General features: G+C 36.2%; 1 protein-coding gene across 3 annotated transcripts in view; it reads left to right on the top strand.

Moving 5' to 3' along the window:
• Positions 1 to 22,133, top strand: part of TMEM260 (transmembrane protein 260) — a 62,733-nt gene that overhangs the window by 8,593 nt on the left and 32,007 nt on the right. For all 3 annotated transcript variants that reach the window (XM_019645021.1, XM_019645012.1, XM_019645005.1), the window contains exons 4-5: positions 14,564 to 14,741; positions 15,932 to 16,045. In XM_019645021.1, coding sequence (XP_019500566.1) covers positions 14,564 to 14,741; positions 15,932 to 16,045 — 292 coding nt within the window. The remainder of the gene's footprint in view (positions 1 to 14,563; positions 14,742 to 15,931; positions 16,046 to 22,133) is intronic.

The following is a 22,133-nucleotide window of genomic DNA, read 5'->3' as shown; positions in this document are numbered from 1 at the left end:
TTGTATTTCAAAAGCAAATTTCTGTTTAAACGTGTTGATGTAAAAAGCTCCCTTTTTTCAGTAAACATGACTTAGATTCAAAGAACAATTTATTCGTTGTTTTCAATCACTATGTAATTTTTGCTTTTCCTGCATCTTTGTCTTGCTTTTAAAAGCAGTAAGATGTCATTAACACTGCATTTTTTGGTCAGTCTTTTCTAATGGTTGGCAAGAACTTGATATTTGCTTTGCCCTAATGTAGAAAGCATATGAGTAAAACAGCACACAGAAAGCTGTCTGTGTCACTGTAGTTTATTGAATTAAAAATAGTAAGATTGTGCCAGTTGTTTCTGTATGTATTTATTTTCCCGGTCAGGGATATTTTTAAACTTGCATTTTGTTAAGGGAGTTTAATACATTTCATTTATATGAAATAGTATTCATTTTATTAACGTATACATCTGTGTACTTAAGATTGTATAATACAGTTAGTGTTTTATAGGAACTGGAGTTTTCTCTTTTAAGGCCATTGAAGTAAATGATTTTTAAGTTTGATAGTAATGATATTTAAAGTATTAGATTTGAAATTCACAAATCCTATTGATGCATAAAAAAAGTTATAGATAATGTAAATCACTAACATGAACACCACTTAGCATTGCCCCATACTTGAATTTCAAACTTATTTTCTAATAAACATCAAACTAGGTCCTATAGACTGAATAAGGAAGGGGAGCTGAAATCACTATCATTAAACATCAATGTGCTTACATTTCCGATGTTCTGGTATCACTAAAAGAGAATGGAGTGTGTTGATAGCATTGTATAAAAATTCTCCTCAGGGAAGATTTAAATTGCTTATGATCTCAGATGAGGACATATCTTGTATCATTTATTTTGGTTGTTACAAGGCGGGGAATATATTCTCAACAGGCTTCCACGGCAGCGTATCCTTTTCAAACTATCATGGGCCAAATAAAACTACAGAAGGATTCATTCAGCAATGTTTATTGAACACTCATGTGAATCGAAAGTAAAACTTTTAGTTTTAATAATCGAAATTCCGTGCTTATTTTAAAAGTAAGACAAAATCACTAACCATTAAATAGTTTTTTAAATATATTTTTCTAAAAGGCACTGTTTTAGGAAACTTGCATTAAAAAAACTTTCTAACACCATTAATATTATAGAGTAGGGAATCAGATCTCTTAATGTCAAACAGGTTTACCTAGAATATATGTGTATTAATAATAAATAAAGGTATATGGAAACTATGCCTGTTGATGCAAAGAACCTACAATGAATTTCAGTAATATTTAAATGCCTGTTGGCAGATTGTTTTGTACCAGTTTTTTATTTATGGGGTATTTTATTTTTTATAAGTTACATATTTCTACATTATGCTGCTGCTAAAAATTAACCTGATTAAACTTTTGGAGAAGGAACACTTGATTCTGAGCATTGTGTCTGCTACTATAGCTTCAGCTAAGAGTCCATTGAATAAAGAATAGGAAATGAAATGCCATACCTTAGAGAATGTAGAATCTCCTGCTTAGGGGACATTTTCCAGCTCAGAGAATATTTTAGATTATTGCCATAGAGAATAATATGAAGCTCTTCCTAATTTCAGAGGTAACTATGCATATGTAACAAATAGTCACCAAGTTGTAGTTGAAGAAGAAGGGAACGTACTGGAGCATTAATTTCCACCCAGGAGAATATCTGTCTTGGTCCCTGGTTAATTGGTCATATATTTCTCTCATACTTGTATTAAAATTGCATTGACTCAGACTGCTTAAGCATATTAGGAGGCTGGTTCCTATGCATTTTCTTCTAAGTCGAGGGACACATTAGGCTCAAATAGCAGCACTTCATTTTGAAGGGAAAAAAGCAGGGCCAAAACTCTTTTTTAAGACTGTAGAGTCTTTTCTGACAGCTAGTCAGAGTTAGAATTAGTTCAAGGAAATGTTAATAATGCACTGCCTGGCCTAATCCCTTTGATATCACCAGGTATCCTCCTGTTCATGGGTTAATTGCTTTAAAAGCGAAGGCAATATTCTGAGCGGTGGGCCGCTTCACCTTTTCACAGCTGTTACCATTGAGTGACAACTAAATCCCATGTGTAAGATGAGGAAGAGCTCAATCTCCAATTGGGAGAAAATTTATGTAAACCACAATCCCTTCAGAATGTGCGGAAGTCATAGACTTTCTTGATTTACTCTGCTTTTCCCAGAAAGCTCTATTGTTCACTCTCCTAAGTCCCATCAACCCTTTGTAGCAGAATATCACAGCGGCAGCAGATAGCTTGAAATATATAAATGCTATCATAGCTCTGATTAATAGCAGTGCTTATGAGTCAAGTCTGATAACAGTGCAGCTCTCCACTCAATTTCAGATACTGCTAATGGAATCTGTCTTCTCCAATTGTAATATGAGAAGGCCTAATTTGCCATGGAGCTTGGAGCTGTCACCAGTAGGGGATTGTGGGGTCAGATGGGAGCTGCCAGGTTTTTGCCCTGCAGCTTGTATCTCTCACTTTGAATAGAGCAGCCCCCTGCCTGCCAGTTAGCTGATAGGCCGCCGTGGGGTTTATGCCACCATATACAATAGGAAAGGGCTACATAGGCTGACTTTATAATTGTGAAGCTAGCTCATATTTCCACAGCTACTGTGCTGCATAATTTCTAATAAGTGGTTTTAACAAATGTCAGATTATGAAAAGTTTCCTCAATTACAAAAACTTAGAAAACATTTAAATTGCTAAATCTGTTTCCTGCCGAGATTTTGCCACTGGTACTAGTCATCCGTCATTATGGCTATAATAACAAATGCACATATTTCTTAAAACTACAAATAAAATTTTAGATCATAACTCCTATAGATTTACTGCCTTTCAAAGCCAAAGACGTAGAAAATAGTCTTAATGAATTGGAATATTAACATATACTTCATAACTTTGCGTTAAGACTACTTAACATTAATTCTCTATTAAGTTAGTATTGCTGATGAAAGTAGTTTAATACCCTCATTCTGTTGATTGTTATTATTTTGATCTCTTAAGTTTACTTCCTATACCTTTGGGATCTTAACATTTTAAAAGTTATGCAGCATCTTCTAAATTTTTGAGTTAAAAAGGACTTAGAGTGATGCCTTGGCCAGTGCCTTTGAGAATAATAATATGCTGGAATATACCTTTCACCAATTTCCATTTTGCTACTGAATACAAAATACACTATCAAGATGGAATAACAAGCTAATATTGAGGTCTGTGTGTTTTAAAACATTTCAGACAAAACTAACAAAAATCTGTAATTTGGGAGTTACTTGAAACTAGGCTATGCCTTAAGAAGATCACGCCTCCGTTGTACAAGTAACTTGGGATCCCATGAAAACTTAGGAAAATGTAAAGTAAACGATGGTGATTCCTATAAAGTCCAGTTCAGTGTTTTTCTTTCATTTAGATATTCCGGTGTAAGTTGATGGGATATAATAAAATGAATTGCTCTAAACCTTGAATAGCTTTCTCATTTATTGGTTAATGCATGAATCTGACTTCTAATGGAAATTGTGTGATTACATTTTATTTATGGAAGCTATTCATAATCTTATTGCCTCCATTTCAGTTGTGCTTTTTTCCTTTTTGAAAGCTTTTAAAATTTTCCCCCCAATTTATTTAGTGGCTTTAAATCAGGAATAATACTTTGCACTTTTCCTTTTAGTGTACTGGTAGTTGATATTTACATAGCTGAAAAATCAGGTAGAACAGTTCTTTTCCTTTTGATTGAATCTCATGAAATAGAACAAACCTTGGTAGGATTTTATCTAGAGTGAAAGTAAATTTTTGTGAAATGTGGGGAAAAGGACTTATTTGCAAATTGATTAAAGATGGAAATGTTTTACATTTTTTTAGGTGTGGTGGTGGTGGCTTCAGAGGCAGAATTTTAATATACTATGCTCTAAATTATTGGTTTATGTTTATTAGATCTAAACTTGAAAATAAAAGAAAACATTTAGATTCTACTGCTCTAAATGGCCACTGACTATAATTCGCCTACAGAGTACCTGGCACATACTAGATGCTCAATACGTATTTGTTTAAAGAGTGTTAATGGCCACCAAAACAGAAAGTTTCAGCAGCACACCTTTCTTTTCAGTAGCTTAGCTTCCCGGGGTGACCATTCTCCAAGTACATTGAAGAGATAAATATATGGGTATTGATTATGTGAACAAGCCAGAATGTAACATTTATATAATTTTCATGAACAAGACCCAGAAAGATAAGAACTTGGGTAGATGGAGGTGGTAGATTTGGTGTTAATTGTATCTTGCTTTAACACTTCCCTGTAATCCATTGCATTTTTTAGTCATCAATATGAGTTGACACTAAGAGTAATTTCTTTAAGAACAGTGCTCAGATGCCACATTGTGGCCCTTTTACTTAATTCTACTTCAAGGAGTTTTCCCTATAGAAGGCGGGTCGTGTACCCTCCATGTTGGGTTCTGTGCATGCAAGCAACACCGAAGATGAATGCATTCATGAATTTTATGAGGCACATCAAATGTGTGTTCTGAAAGAATTTCAGATTTCTGTTATTTGTCTTTTGATTGAGGGTTAGACAAACATGTGACTACACATGAAAATCAAATACAGTGTGGTGGAAAGAAAAACACACTTTATCATCAATAGCAAACCTGTGTCAGTGGTATAAATTGTAAACTGATTTATCCATTGTGTCAACAGATGAATAGTATTCCATCAGTGAGAAAACTACTGCCCAATCAGTATGTTTCATAGGAATCACCGCAGTTTTGTGGATTTTTTGGACTAAAGGGAAGGCACTTATGTTTTAACCATAGAATTCTGAGCTTTACATTTGTTAGGATGCTCTTAATGGCATCACATATTCCTTACCACCCTTCCCCATCTCAGTGGAGAATCTCTGTCATTTGCATTATCTGGATGAAATTGTAAATACTTGACCACCCTTCCCATACAATCTGTTATACCTTTGGTGTGTCTTTCCTCATTGACTAACCACTTGCTGTCCTAGAATGTGAGCTACATGATTTCAGTGTTAACCCAAGTAAAAAGCAATTAGGAAGAGTAATTAGTACAAATATGCTGCAAAATATATCTTATATTTAAAAATTAAATATGTAATAAAGTATGCAATATATGAAATATATTTATTTATATGAAACATACTTCATTGACTTTTGGAGTACTTGATATTTTGAATCATCTATACCACTGCTTTCCTCCATTAGTTTGAGACCTTGAAATTGGGCATGCCACTCTAACAATGTGAAAAGTTGATTTTGATTGTTAGTATTGATGTGACTATTTTAAAATACAGTGGTTGTGTTATTAAAATTATCATAGTAATGGTGTTTGCAGTTTGATCTTCATATAGCCGAATTAGATGCTATCTCTCTGTAAGTCAGGTTAGATTCTAAAAATACGTATTTCATTTGAAGAAATGTCCCCTTTGACCCTCTATGAGGCTCTATGAGAATTAGATTGAGAATGAAAAACATTTCTTTTCTCATCTTTTATCTAATCATAAGGTGTTCTTAACGTGGAAAATAGTTTAGACTATTTCACAATTTAGTAGTGAGCTCTGGTGAAAAGATATTTAATTTTATTCACAATCTCATTTGTATTTCTCTTCTTTTCCTCCAGTTTACTATTAATTTTGTTGGGTTTCATCAATTTCAATAGAAAAATGTGTGTCTTTTAATTTTAAGATGCCACTCTAGCACATTAAGTGTAAATAAATAAATTTATTAATTCCATGGTTGCTTTTTAAAAAATAACAATTACTTAAGAATATTTATTCAAAGGAATAAAATGAAAATTGGAAGTAGGACTCCTGGATTTCCAAGCGAAAACACAATGGTGTTTTGACTGTCGTTTTTATTTTTTAAAAACATCATCAGACTTAGTCTATGGATAGATGACAATTGTTTGCTTTATTTGGGGACACATATTTATAGTCCATTTGTATATTTGACTTTATGGATGATACCAAACAGCTCGTTTTGTGGGCTCAGAACAGCAATTTCATTTAAACCTCATGTTTAAATAATAATGTCAGATTGAACAGTCCTTCTATATATTTCTAAAAGAAAGATTACATAGCTGGAAATTAGTACTACCAATTCCTATTTAACAGTATGATATGCAGTCAGATTTATGCATAGTGTTTCGCTCTATATAATTTAAGTTTACCAAAAAAATTATAAATATATGTTATAGCCCTTTGCAGAAAAAAAAGAATTTGTAGAATATGTGTTCTGGTTAGAATTATTCCCAAAAAGAGATGATAGCTAAATTGTCTAATCACTCACTCCTGGACACCCTTCATTGAGAGGGGTCATAAGGTAACAAAGGCCCCAGCAATGAAAACAGACAATGGATTAATTGGAGGCTCTAGGAATTCGGTAGATTCATAGGATTTATACCTTTTTTAAAAAACTCTAAATAAATAGATAATAAAAGTGTTTGCTCAGTCACCTGGTTTGCTTAACAAGTTTCGCCTTCAGACATTTTCATCAAATTGATTTTTTTCAGCATCACTTAGATAAGTCATTTAATGTTTTTTTCTATCTCAAATTCACAGTGTCTTACTGATAGGGAAGGTTCATTGATACTTAATTCAATGAGATATAAGATGGAAATTCTGAGCTACTTTGTTTGAAATTTCACAAAAATTTTAGAAAATATAATGACTTCCTTTACACATGTGAAAGGCAATATGAGTAACTGAACCTTCTGTATTTTATTATTCCCTTTGAAATATTTATGTTATAGACAAGGAATAAATCACTTGGTATGAAAAATGCTTTTTAAGAATATTATTTCTATACTCGCTGAAAGAATATTTAAGCTCTTGAGTTAAAATACGAATGATGAAATTATTATTCCTTAGTTTCTGTAAGATATATCCACATGGATAGCACATTATTTTTTAAAAATTAATGTAAAAAAATAAAAATGAATCCTTGAATTTTTCCCCTAATTTCATTTGTTACTGTGACACCACTTTTATAAAAGTAAAGGACAGCAATGATAAAGCACATGGTTCTTAAAAGAAACAAAACTTAACAAAATTTACCCCAATACCAAAACATCTTTTCTTTCCACTTTTTTGCAATTAAAAAAAAGATTAATTTTTAAATAATGGCAGAAGTAATTTTATAAAACATTATTTGGAAATGGTTGGACTCAGGTTGAAGTAATTAGAAACCATTGCTATTTGGAGAGCATTAGAAACTAAAGATAAAGTATGTCTGAAATAAATATATATAGGTGGAAAACTTAGTTTTCAAAAATATCAAATAGCTTTTCTAGGGACACACACACACACACACACACACACACACACACAGTGAGATATGCTTTTAATTTTAAAATGCTGACATGGCTCTCCAGTGGTATTAATGGTCCAAAAGTAATCCTATTGGCTTTGTAATACATGATTTAGAGAATTTTAAGTTGCTCAAGTCTGGTTTCTTTACTGTGTTTTGTTTATGTTACAGTTAAAAATTTCTATTCCTTGGGATTGTATTTGTTTAGAATACAGAAAAATCTGTCTATTCAGGACCCATTTAATCCATTTAATGAAAATCTGGAGAAGGGGCAGCTACCCTAATCTTAGTGAAAGTAGGAAAATCTTGGAAAGCCAGGCCTATGCTGAGTTGTAAACAATCAGTGGGAGTTGACCAAGGGAAGTTAAAACAGTGTTGAGATGCAGAGAACCTCATGTGCAAAGAAACCTGGAGGTGGAGAGAATGGCTTATAAGTACAGGACCTTACAAGTTGTTAGTGTTGCTGAAACACAAAGTTTGAGATGAGTTACATCCAAAAAGGAAGCTACAGGTGAGCAGCGACCAGATCATAAAAGGCCTTGTCTATCATGATGAGCTTGTAGTGTTTTATAACCAAAGAGGAGTCATTAAAGGATTGAAGGCAGAAAAGTACAAGCTCAGACATGTTTTAGATCCCTCACTCGGGTGGCGATGGTGGGCCTGGGACTGGAGGTGCAGAACATACAAAGCTGTTGCATTGGGGTGAGGCTGAGGTGGTGATAATATTAAAGCTGAAACAGGGCAGTGGTGGGATGGGTGAACAGAAGAGGATGAGCTTTTAAAATGTTTGTGAAGTGAAATTGGCAGGATGTGATAAGTGGACAGGGAGAGAAGGAGGGGAGCTTTGATGGTGACTCCTAGATCTCTTAGGAACTAAACTAGATAGATAGTGAAAATCACTAAGATAGAGCACACAGGAGCAGGAATCATTTCTGGGAAGAGGACGAGGAATTACTTTTGCACATGTTGACATTGAGGGTCTCTGAGACACCCAGAGTGGGAGTGGCTTTGTGGTAGGGCGGACAGCAGTGAGGCGGAGGTGTGAGCCCAAAACTAGGGAGAGGCAGAGCTGGAGACAGATTTGCTTTCTGCAGTGGGTAGCTGACCGCTGACATCGTGAGAGTAGGTAAAGCCACCCAGACAGAGTGAGAAGAACAATTGCCTGAGAATGAAATCTTGGGAAACACGGGCGTTAAAGGAGTCCATGCAAGAAAAGGAGCCATTCAGGAAAACACAGAAGAAGACTCAGAGCCATACAAGGAAAACCAGCGAGATGTGAGGGCCCGTAAGTAGAGTGTGGCTGGGGGAGTGATGAACGCAGCAGAGAGGTCCCAAAAGCCTATTGTATGTGGCAGTTGGATGGTCGTTGGGACCTCAGTGAGAGTAATATCAGTAGAGTGCTAGGGTGAGAACAGAGGGTAGAGGTTGCAGGTATGGACCGTGTGAGGCTAGTACTGAGCCTAGTCATGACCCTGAAACATCCCTTCATGAAAGCATTCTTGCCATCAGCTTGCTCTTTAGCTATTTATCTCTCTCTCAGGAAGGTGACAGGAAGCATGCTCAGATAATGTTATATGCCTTGAACAATATAATAAGACTGCCTACCTACAGAGTCAGTGAATGAGTTGCAGACCTTCTCCAAAGCCTTCAGAATATCCTCATCCTTACTGTTGCTGACATCATCCTTTGATGTGTCAGTGAGCCACAGACACTCAGCTTACTGTGGACCGACGTGGGCCATTACGTCTCCTTGTTAGTGTGTGTGTGATGTAGCACTGGGCCACACAGCTGTCTTCCTACTTTGCTCTCACCCTGCAGGCTTATTAATGTATGGTGCAGCTGCTTGACAAACACTTAGTTTTAATGAAAATCTTACGATTTTAAGAACAGCTTTATTAAACTCTTTTTCATCACAGGCTGCTTTCATCGGTAGAGTCCAGTGTTGCTGAACAGGCCTGTTCCATCCTTCAGCAGTTTGATGTCCCCTTCCCCAACCCACTTTCTGCGCCCTGCATGACTTTAGCTTTTAGTTCACTCGTGTCCTTGATGCCTGCACCTGTCTTCTAGTTCACTGAGGCCTGGAATCCTTTGCACATCCTTTTGGTCTCCTCCAACAGCCCACTGTGGCTCTACTTCCTTCTCTATCCAGTGTAGGCCCCCTGGTTGATGACTGTACCTCCCTTCACCTCAGCCCTTCTATCTTAACCTCCCACCTAGAGCCTCTCTACCCCTGCCTTTCCCGGCCGGGCTCAGGCTGCTGCTGACTTTTCCGCAGCCATACAGGCGGATGCTGCCACTCCCATGCGTCCAGTCTCCGGAGCGTCCATCCTCAGCTGAGCACAGAGTGCTACATAGCAGTCATTGTTGTGTGTCCCTCCACAGCTTGCAGACTTTTTCCACACTAGATGTCTGAAAGTATCTCTAGTTTTCATAATCCACTAGTTTGTACATGTTACATGGTCAATAAATGTTGGATTCTGAGTCTTAGCATAAAGCAAACTGTTAAAGGCAGTGTGTTCAAATGTGTGTTTTAAGGAGCATTTCACTTTGATTTACAAAAGGCTGTTGAAATAAAAAACATTCATACAGAAGATTAGGGTGACAGATAAAGGGGATAAGGGTTCCTTTTTTGAGGTGATTAGAATGTTATAAAATGGACTGGTTTTGGTTGCACATCTATAAATACACTAAAAAACTTTGTACACTTTAAATGGATGAATTATATATCAATAAAGCCGGTTTTTTTACCAAAGGAAAAATTTTAATCTAGAATTGGAAAAAATACGGAAGAAAGAAAAGTAAGTTGGAGAGCTCACAGAATTTCTAGGAGGGATGGATTACCAGGCTCTGAGCCTGAAACATCCAGAGCTCTGAGTATGTCTGAATGGATTCTGTCCCCATCCGTGCTTCTTTGCCTCACCAGTTTCCAATTCAAAGACTGGAGCAGGTGCTTCTGACAAACAGAGTCCAGGTCTTACACCCATGCTCTAGCTGCAAGGGAGGCTGGAAAAGTATTTTGTATTTTCAGCGTGTATAATAGGAAGGGACTATGCCTCATAAGCTGGGTACCCCCCAAGCATATGAAAAGATTTTAGATGTTGAACAGCACAATTTTAAAAACCAAAAAAACACAAAAGATTACCTTTTTGTCTTCACTTTGTGTTAGGATTACAAATTCTTCTAAGGGTTAGTTTGATTTCTAAGCAAGCTCATTGGAGATGCTAAAAAAGATCAACATTATAGCTTTGATTTCCATTACTGGTTTTATAATCACTTATCTCTCTTTTATTACCTTACTCAGCAGTCTCACAAATCGTTTCTCTGATACCAAGGAAAATCAGGTGTAAGAATCTATGGATTATTCTTTGCAAAACCATCCTGACCTGGAGGGAGGCGGGATGGTGGAGACTCAGATTATAGACCTTGCTGTTGTAGAATGAGCCTTCAATAAAATGTTAATGTATGTAACTAACTGTAATAGTCTAAGATAAATTTTATCACTGAAGTTGATAATTTTACCTTACTCTCTTCCATTTTTAAAATCTTATGAAATATTTGAAAAGGCAATAAGCATAGTTCATAAATCCCATAATGAATACCAACAATTCAAACACTTTAGGATGTTTTCCTGAGCCTAAGAATGTGTTAAAAATCATTGTAGATTAGTAAGCCTTGAGTTTTCTTCCTGAGGATTCATACATATCAGGACTTTCTTCTTGGTTCTCCTTAATTAGCTGGTGTTTTTAAACTTTGATTAATTGCCCTTTTGATGGGGGGGGGAGATTATAACAGGCAATTCAAGCTGGTAGTGTGTTATGTTGATAAAACAGAAATAAGCACAATTCTAATAATGGACAAAACTTCTATTCTTCATTTCAGGGTGTATATATTTAACCAAATAAAGTGCAATATGTCATTAATATAGAATAAATTATTTGACATTAAAACTAAAAACATCATCTTTTACCCCATAATGCAATGACACTAAATAACTAGACTAAAAGTTTGAATACCGGTTCTGCCACTTAATTGTCAAAGGACCTTGGAAAAATTACTTGGCCTCTTTAGGCCTTAATTTGTTCATTTGTAAAAAGCAGATAATAGCATCTATTTGTGGGATTATTATAAAAATTAAATGAATTTGTTATGTGAGGTAAGCACTTAAAACAATACCTGGCACATGGCAGGCAAAAAAACTCAATAAATGTTAGCAAATTATCTCAGGAACTTGTTGATTTATTTTTTTAACTTTTTATTTTGACATAGTTTCAAATTTATAGAACAGTGTCAGGAGTAGCCCCCTCTTCGTATACCCTTCATCCAGGTTCCCCAAATGTTAATGATTTACCATATTTGCTTTGTCCTTGATCTGTGCATATTTGTTTTGTTTATAACCTTTCTTACATGTCCACAGTGCAGCAGCTCTCAAAATCATCAAGAAATTATCATTGCTACAACATTGTTATCTAATCTATAGACTTGAATCAGATTTTGCCAGTTGTTCCAATAATGGGCTTTATAGCAGAAGAAAATCCCAGATTATGCCTTTTATTCTATTGTCATATCCCTTTAGTGCCCTTAATCTGGAACAGCTCCTCATGGTGGTTTTGGTTTGGTTTGGTTTGGTTTGGTTTTTTTGGTCTTTTAAGACTTTGGTGTTTTTTGATATATACAGGCCAATTATTCTTAGAATGTTCTTCAATGTGAGTTTGTTTGTTCCCTCATGTTTAGGCTCAGGTAGTACATTTTTCTCAGGATTACCATAGATATGATGCTGTATTCTTTTCTTTGGAAGAGATCAGGAAGCATATGATATTTGTTTGTTCCATTACTGGAATGTTAACGTTGATCATGTGGTTAGGATGGTGTCTGTCAGGTTTGCCAGTATAAAGTTACCATTTTTCAGTTTGTAATTAATCTTATATAGGGAGATACCTTTAGACTATGTACATATTTCTGTTACTGCAAAGCTTTACCCACTAGTTTGGTATTCATTATTATTATGATGTTTGCCAAAGGTGATTTCATTTCTTCTACAGTTATTAGTTTATTCATTGGCATTCTACGGACTTTCCCTTGTTTTCCAATTATTAATATTTGTATCACTGTAGATTCATCTATACTTATACATTCTTTGGGTTATAATAATTATTTGCTGCTCAGATTATTCCCAGTTTGGCCAGTGAGAGCCCCATTAAAGCTGGCTTCTATGTCCTTTCTGTCATGTCCCTGTTTGAGCATGTACTTTCTGGCACAAGATGTTTCAGGTACATTTTGTACTTGAGGTACCCCAGCCCTGAAATCCGCCATTTCTCCAAGAATGCTAATTTATATTTTAGGTAGAGGAAGGAGGCTTGTGTCTTATGCTGATTTCCAAAGTAATATTAGCAGGTGAAACAGAAATTCCTTTTAAAATGTCACTAATGCTTTAAGATTAATTCATTCTCTCATTCACTAAGTTTCCTTTCTGTGCTTGGGGCTAGATACTTACAATATAAGTGAAGTTTAACTCCAGTTCACATTTCAAAACCAATGTCAAAGTAATTGGTATGGACAATTAAATGCTATAGATGTTCAGAGATGGGCTAGAAACCTGGGAATTGAAGAGAAATTTGAGAAAAGAGTGGAGTTTAAATAAACAGAAGGGAACAGGGAGGACATTCAATTCAGGGGTACAGAATGAGCGAAGGTATGGCACTAAGAATAGGCATGACCTATTAGAGAATTTCTTTTAAAGTTTATTGGGGTGACAACTATTAGAGAATTTTGAGAAGCCTGACTAGTTGGTGGAGTTAACAGTGTTGGTAGTTAGTGGGTAGAGGGGGTTCAGTTTCTTGGGCGCCTAGATTCCAGGCTGACTCATTTAGAATTTATCCTACAAGCAATGAAGAGTCCTCAAGTTTGGGGGCTAGGTAGTCATAAAGTGTATGTTTTAGGAAGGTTAATCGGATGTTATATTTCAGAATAGATTGGAAACAAGGCAAGTTATAAAACTATTAAAATAATTGAGGCAAAGCCAGTAGGAATTCAAACTGAGAGGAATTTGGAAGGAAGAAATGAGTTTAGTGTGTAGAGTCAGGATACCTGGGAGAATGGGGGACTCTGATAAAACTGGGAACTGATGATGTTTATAAAGGAAAGAAAACAGAAATGTGAAGAGAAACTCAAAGGAAAACAGGTTTGGTGATATTGAAATTTTTAACTTTTTTTCTATAATGCTTGGTTAAGAACCGTAGAGTGACTCCATAAATTTTTATACAAAACAATATAGTTAAAAAGTAATGACATAGGGCCATATAATATCATAATTATTAGACACAGTAATGCTTGTTGACTTTCAGAACACTCATTAGACATAGATATTTGGTAACAACCTTAGTTTTCATAGCCTTAGATTTATGGTGAAAATAGGAAATTGTTTGGGTTTGATATGCTCTAGTATATTCAACCATATTACTAGTCTCAAATCACGTCTCTGAATTGAGATTCAGATTCCTCATTGATTTGAAATGTATGGCTCTTTTTGGCATTTGGGGGCAGAGAAATTTGTTTCCAAGTGTTGCATTTGATTCTTCTTGTGTTATTAAAATCCACATTCCCATTCTTCCCTTTAAAAGAATATCTGTTTTTAACTTCAACTTTGTATAAAGACGGAATCATCGGAAACTAAGAACTTAGCTTACAAGATCTTAAAGTCACCAAATATTGTGACCAAGACAGACTTTGCCATATGTTGGGAGATAGGTGTAGAAAGTAGATCCAAACACTCCACAGAAAGTGAGAATCAGAGTTCCTGAATATTTTGCCATTTCACTAATTTTTAAAATTAAACATATTTCAGTCTTTACCAGACCATTATTTTTCTTCATGGATGTGGCAAGAAAAGTGACACAGGTCTGTTATCTCTCTAGCTACTATCTCTTCAGGCTTTCTGAACTGGCTTGAATCCTAGAGGTTACATCTGAGAACTAAACCTCATTCCATCCACAGGATACCAAGCAGGTTTGTTCATTTGTTTGTTAATAGGTTAATATATGGACTTACTAATTAAAATCTGTTGAAACATATTTCATGAAGGAATGTTATTAACCATAGAATGTGTTGGGATGATGCTGGTAACTGTCATAATTTCTCCTGCTACAGTTTATAAAAAGGAAAATAAAGTCGGTTCTTTTTGTTGGGAAAGAAGATTTCATGTTATCTGTATTTGCAGGCTTTCTGGCTCACATGCTGGAGGAATCCTTGCTGCGGGGGTGTTTTCATTTTCTCGTCTAACATGGCAGTGGTCCATTGCAGCAGAGGTTTTTAGCTTAAACAATCTGTTTGTGGGGCTGCTTATGGCTCTTACTGTACATTTTGAGGAGGCAGCAACTGCAAAAGAAAGATCAAAGGTAACCTATGTTGATCAAAATGAAATCACTTTTTGTTTTAATTTGTAGATAGATGCTGTATTTCTTTTTAACTTTGGTTTAAGTACTGTCTATCTGTTCTGATTACTGTCCAGGTAATCTAGGCATGTTGAGAGAGAAAATATTCTCAGTTCTTCTACTGTGAGCCATGAGGGACTTTATAAAATACGGGACTTTATTTTCCTTAGAGTTCAAAAGTTTTTTGGAGAAAGGGGATTCTGAAATCCCCTTTAAATTCTATGGGAAAGAGAGGCTGGCTGGTTGCTTCCACCATCGTGTGTGTGTGTGTGTGTGTGTGTGTGTGTGTGTGTTATTCATAAGATGCCAGGTCTAGCTTGACCACCTTAAATTATATACCATTATGGTACATTGACTTAGTCTCTAATTGCAAAACAAGATCAAGTTTGTACCTTTTTCTAACTAAGGAGAGTATCAAGTATAGAAATGAAGGAGTTCAGAAGAGATTACAATGAATTCTAAGACAGATACTATCATCAAAATAATTTGAAATGTGAAGGAGCCCTGTCTTCTAAGAGCTTACAGTCTACACCTTGGAAAGTGCCAGATCACCTCAGTATAGGCAGCGCTGTGTCATTAAACAACGTAGAAACAAAAGAACATCATGGTTCCTCTGTGGTTTGCATAAACAGATCTGTGATGCTATTACAGTTTATTTTTTATTTAAAATAAACTTTTCTAATTATGAAAATAACGCATGTTCGAGAAAAAAAAAAGCAAAAAGACACCACCCATAAATAACCAGGTTCTAAATAAAAAGTGTTATATGTCATTTATATAATTTAATAGGAGAAAAAGTAAAATAGAAAGAGTTGCTGAACTTCAGTTATAGATTTTACTCGAATAAGAATTACACAATATCCTCTTACTGTTAGGACTTATCTAAGTCATTATACAGGACTGTGTAAAACTTAGTTTGAAGACAGTCATTTAACGTCAAACTGCAATGATTTGATGAGAATGAAAAACATTAATAGAAAATAATGGTGATAAATATTAGTGACTGGTAAAGCATGACTGCTTACATTTAAGAGGTTGATTGTAACCTGACCTATAGTACAAATGCTTGGTTTTAATACGAAGAATAGCTTTTTACTATTGTGCTTACTTAAGAGTTTTAGATGAATATTTAACCTTTTTTTTTTTTTTTTCAGATAGCTAAAATTGGTGCTTTCTGCTGTGGCCTTAGCTTGTGTAATCAACACACAATAGTACTCTATGTTTTGTGCATAACACCATGGATTCTTTTTCGACTTTTAAAAGAAAAGGTAGGTTTTTTTAATTTTATAAAAATGAAAATTTATAATATTTTATTTAGGCTCAATATAACATTTATGGCATCAGAAAACATGGGGCTTTAATTTTTTTTTTTTTTTTAGTTTTATATCTAGCATCAATTACCTTAGGCCCTAACAACATTGACTGAAAAAAATAGGATTTACAAAAATAATGCAGTATTGATTGCAGTCACACCTGGCCTACTTCATAATTTCCTTACTGATTCTGAACAGCACCTTGATGAAAATAGACTAAAAGGACTTAAAACAACAATAGCAAAATTTTGTATTTTATTATATATTCTAAGTCAAAGAATAGTGTATTGATAATAGTTAATTCTTTTATGCAACTATTTGTTGAGTGCCTGCTCTGTGCCAGATGCTGTTCTGGGTGCTAGAGGTTCAGCTCTCAACAAAACAGACACCACTGCTGCTATTGTGAAATAAAATCTCTGATAAATAGCAGTCCTGTTTTCACAGAACAGATTCCCCTAGAATGAAAAATGATTATTTTAGTTTCTTCTTTCTCTGAAAGGAAAAATAATTATAAATTTAAATGGTGGTAGAAAGCAACATAGGACAATTACTTTGTTAGGCAGTAGGAGATGTAGGTAAGCAAAAAGTAGGTAGCTGAGTCAGACACAAGCCCTTGGAAAGATAGAAGTTCTTTATTCTGTCCCTCTTCTTCCTAGAGGTTAAAATAGTTTCAATACAAAGCCAGTGCTAGTCATTTTACTCTATTTATTTATTGCTTGTTTTTTGTTTTTTTAAAGATTTTTTTTTTATTGGGGAATTGGGGGATGGGAACAGTGCTGGGGAATTGGGGGAAGGGGAACAGGCAAGTTGCTGTCGTTTTGTTCTTTAGTCTAGTTGTGGAGGACGTTGCTTCACTGGCCCAAGTTGGCACCATCATTGCGCTCTTCCCAGGTGAGGCAGATCAGTCGCCGGCTTCTGGACGGCCGCTCACTGCGGCTGCTGGCCACACACGATAGCCCATGGCAACCCACTGCAGCAGGGGCTGCAGCCTACGCCGTCGCCGGCGACTCACAGCAGCCCAGCTCCAGTTTGAGCTGTTGTTCAGCATCTTAGCTGTAGAGGGCAGTGTCACTGGCCCTCATATGTGGGATCTGAACCGGGGCCCTCTGGCGTCCCAAGCCAGTTCTTAACCATCGTGCCACTCAGCCGGCCCAATTGCTTGTGTTTTTGTTCATTATACCTCAGGCACATTTATTTATCATTTCATTATTTGTCACATATACATAGCTATCATTAGAAATATATTAGAAAAAATACATATGATAAAATTATTATATAGAAATAGGGAAATAATTATACCAAAGCTTTAGATGAGTGTATTTACTGTATTTGAATACATTTTCTTTCTTAACTTTTTGACAACAAAGCAGAAAAATAATGTGGAAATTATAAAATTCTTATATGATTAAAAAAAAATAACAACATAATTGACAGGAAAGATCAACTTTTTCTTGGAACTGAATTCTGTTAAGTCAATCATATAAGACCTTATGTAATGGATATTAAACAACCTAACAGGCATAGCGTTTTTATAGAGTATACAGAAAGTTCTTTATAGGTCTTTTATAACTTCTTGATTAAAACAATGAAGATATAACATAAAAAAAGTGTAACTCAATGGAGACCTCTATGGGATATAAACCTGAGGAGGCCCAAATATTTTTCTTGTGAATTGATGGATGCACAGATAGGGATGCATTTACATCCTGATACCAGTCGTCTTAACCAGGCTTCTCTTTTTTCCAGCTCTATTGAGCTGTAATATTTTTTTTTTAGAAATGTTATGTATTATTTATTTTATTTTTTATTTTTATTTTTTTTACTTTTTTTTTTATTGGGGAATTGGGGGAAGGGGAACAGACAAGTTGCTGTCATTTTGTTCTTCAGTTTGTTCTTCAGTCTAGTTGTGGAGGATGTCGCTTCACTGGCCCAAGTTGGCACCATCATTGCGCTCTTCCCCAGCGAGGCACATCAGTTGCCGGCTTTTGGACGGCCGCTCACGCTGGCTGCTGGCTACACACGGTAGCCTATGGCAACCCACCTGCCGTCACTGGCGACTCAAGGCAGCCCAGCTCCAGGTCGAGCTGTTGTTCAGCATCTTAGCTGTGGAGGGCAGCGTCACTGGCCCTCATATGTGGGATCCGAACCTGGGCCCTCTGGTGTCCCAAGCCAGCTCTTAACCAACACACCACTCGGCCGGCCTGAGATATAATTGACATATAGCACTGTGTAAGTTTAAGTGCACAATGTGATGATTTAATATATGTATATATTTATTGCAAAATGTTTACTACAATAAGGTTAGTCAACAGCGTCATCACCTCATATAATTACAGAGCTGTGCATATGCTGAGAACTTTTAAGATCTACTCTCTCAGCACCTTTCAAATATATAACACAGTATTGTTAACTCTAGTCCCCATGCTGTATATTATATCCCCGGAACTTACTAATTTTATAACTGGAAATTTGTACCCTTTTACCACTTTCATCCATTTCCCACACCCCTCAACCCCCACCTCTGGCAACCACCAATCTATTCTGTTTCTATGAGTTCAGTTTTTTTAGATTTTCCATGTAGGAGAGGTCATATGGTATTTGCCTTTCTCTGTCTGACTTATTCCACTTAGCATCATGCCCTCAAGGTCCATCCACGTTGTCACAAATATCAGGATTTTCTTCTTTTAATGGCTGAAAAATATTTACATATATACACATACATGTATATGTGTCACATTTTCTTTAACCATTTATCTGTCTATGGACACTGAGGTTGTTTTCATGTCTTGCCTATTGCAAATAATGCTGCAGTGAACATGAGAATGCAGAGAGAGATAGTGATTTCATTTCCCTTGGGTCAATACCCAGAAGTGGAATTGCTGGGTCATAAAGTAGTTCTTTTCTAATATTTTGGGGAACCTCCTTACTGTTTTCCATCATGGCTGCACCAGTTTACATTCCCACCTACAGTGCACAAGGGTTCCTTTTCTCCACATTCTCACCAACATTTGTTATTTCTTGTATTTTTTTATATTAGCCATTCTCATAGGTGTAAGGAGATCTCATTGTGGTTTTGATTTGCATTTCCCTGATGATTAGTGAAGCTGGGCACCTTTTCATATATCTGTTGGCAGTTTGAATATCTTGTTTGGAAAAAATGTGTATTCAGGCCCCTTGCCCATTTTCTAGTCAGATTTCTTGTTTTTGGGGGGTTTTGTTTTGTTTGTTTGTTTTGCTATTGAGTTCAATAATATTTTGGATATTAACCCTTATCAGATATTGGGTTTGCAAATATTTTCTTCCATTCCACAGGCTGCCTTTTCATTTTGTTGATCATTTTTCTGAGCACAAGCTTTTAATGTGATGTTTTCCCCCTTGTTTCTTTTTGCTTTTATAGCTTGTGCTTTTGGTGTCATATCCAACAAATCATTGCCAAGACTAAAGTCAAAGAGCTTTTCCCCTGTGTTTTCTTCTAGGAATTTTATGGTGTCAGGTATTACATTTAAGTCTTTAATCTATTTCAAGTTAATTTTTGTGAGTGGTGTAAGATAGGGGTCCAATTTCATTATTTTGCATGTGAATATCCAGTTTTCCCAACAACATTTATTGAAGAGACTATCCTTTCCTCACAGAGTATTCTTGACACTCTTGTCAAATATTGACCATATATGCATGAGTTTATTTCTGGGCTCTCAGTTCTGTTCCATTGATCTATGTGTCTGTTTTTATGTCAGTACCATCCTGTTTTGACTACTGAAAATTTGTAATATAGTTTGAAATTACAAAGCATGATGCTTCCAACTTTGTTCTTTCTCAGGATTGCTTTGGCTATTCAGGGTCTTTTGTGGTTTCATACAAATTTTAGGATTCTTTGTCTATTTCTCTAAATAATGCCATTGGAATCTTGATAGGGATTGCAATGAATCTGTAGATGGCTTTGCACATTTTAACAATGTTTTTTTAAAAGTTTTAAAAACATTAATTCTTCCAATCCATGAACATGGGATATCTTTCCATGTATTTGCATCTTCTTCAATTTCTTTCATCAGTGACTTATATTTTTCAGTGCACAGATCTTTCACCTCCTTGGTTAAATTTATCTCTAAGTATTTTATTGTTTTGGATAGTATTGTAAATGGAATCATTTTCTTTATTTTTTTAGGTAGTTCATTGTTAGTGTGTAGAAATGCAACTAATTTTTATGTGTTTATTTTGTGTCCTGCAACTTTACTGAATTTGTTTATTAGTTCTAACAATTTTTTGGTGGCGTCTTTAGGGATTTCTATATATAAGATCATATCATCTGCAAACAGAGAATTTTACTTCTTCCTTTCTAATTTGGATGCCTTTTATTTCTTTTCCTTGCTTAATTGATCTGGCAAGGACTTCCAGTACTATGTGGAATAGGAATGGTGAGGGTGGGCACCCTTATGTTGTTCCTGATCTAAAAGGTAACACTTTCAGCCTTCATCACTAAGTATGATGTTAGCTTTGGGCTTGCCATATATGGCCTTTATGATGTTAAGGTATGCCTTAAATCAATTAACTCAGATTTATCTTAGGGTAGCTTTACAGATGGGCAGAACCTGGGCAAGTAAGGATGCAGTTTACCAAAATCTGAGCACTGGGCTGGTCCAAGTATAGTGGTGTCTACAATTAATTGATCACAGCCAGTTACAGATTTCTTTGTTCCTTCTCCACTCCCATTGCTCCACTTGACTAAAATCTGAGCACTAGTTGTTTTGTAAGCCCAGCTTCATTTCTCTGTCCCTGCCTGATCCCCAGTGGTTCAGCCTGGCAAATTCCACCCCTCCCCGCCCCAGTGGTCCCTATGAGGTAAGACCACAGTGAGCCACCTGGGAAGTGTCCTGCAATGTTGGAGGAGCTGGATGCCCACCTTGGACTTCCTTTTCCCACTGGAAAAACTGTAGCCCCAGGGGTGCCCTCTCGGTGCAGCACTGTGCTGGCCTGGGGAGGGGCGATGTGGTCAGATTGCTTCTTTTACACTTCTAATGCAGTCCTTCTCAGTCTCTGTGGCCCGGGCACATGTTCAGCCTCAACTTGGATTGTGGTATTTTCACAATGGAGTCTTGTCAATGCTTAGTCACTAGTTGGTCTTTTTGTGAGAAGAACCAAAGTTGGGAATGATCTATGTTGACATCTTAATGGTGTCACTCTTAGTCAGATTTCTGACACAAGAAAAGGTGCATTCAGATATCAGACAGGTGAATTCCCTGGCAAGAACCTAACAACCAAGTATTTTGTGTTAGTTGATTGAAAGGATAGCCATGTGCTTTGTTTAAAACATGCAGGACCCAGAGTTGACAAAGTAGGAGCCTATTTGATAGCCCGTTGGCCCTGCACTGAGGTCAACTACTGATGAAGGATGAAATTTTGGGCAGTATGATTCTTCAAAGAACCTTTCATTTCCATTATTTAAATAGGACAGGCTAGAAAATAAGGTCTACCAATGAAGTGACAGGGTAGTTGGATTTGAGGCACAACAAGAAATCCTGAGCCTGTTGGTTGCAACTCTGGCTTCTTGCTTAAATTATTTGGGAAGCTTTAAAAAAGCAAGTGTGTGTGTAGGAATGTGAAGATATATTAATGTATATATATGTGTGTGTGTATATGTGTGAGTATGTAGTTTTGCTGATTCCACCCTAAAATAATTCTGATTTAATTGACCTGGAGTAAGTCCCAAACATTGAAATTTTTTTAAAACTCCCGTGGTGATTCTAGTTGTATGTACAGGTGGGAACCACTCTCCTGGATGCTGTGAAATGACTCTCATAACTATCTCCCTGTTTATTTCCCCACACAGAAGGAAAATTCTGCAGCAACTGCATCTTGCCATTCTAAATTGAAATTTGTAATATGTAGAAACTGCCAAAATGTAAACATTCACCTTCTTTAAAACTACTTTTAAGAATAGCAAAGGCAGGGCTGGCCGAGTGGCGCGATGGTTAAGAGCTGGCTTGGGACGCCAGAGGGCCCCGGTTCAGATCCCACATATGAGGGCCAGTGACACTGCCCTCCACAG

The sequence above is a fragment of the Hipposideros armiger genome, unplaced genomic scaffold, assembly GCF_001890085.2.
Source record: "Hipposideros armiger isolate ML-2016 unplaced genomic scaffold, ASM189008v1 scaffold_5, whole genome shotgun sequence".
Lineage (NCBI taxonomy): Eukaryota > Metazoa > Chordata > Mammalia > Chiroptera > Hipposideridae > Hipposideros > Hipposideros armiger.
The sequence above is the reverse complement of the archived record's forward strand: the minus strand, read 5'-3'. Positions and strand labels throughout refer to the sequence as shown.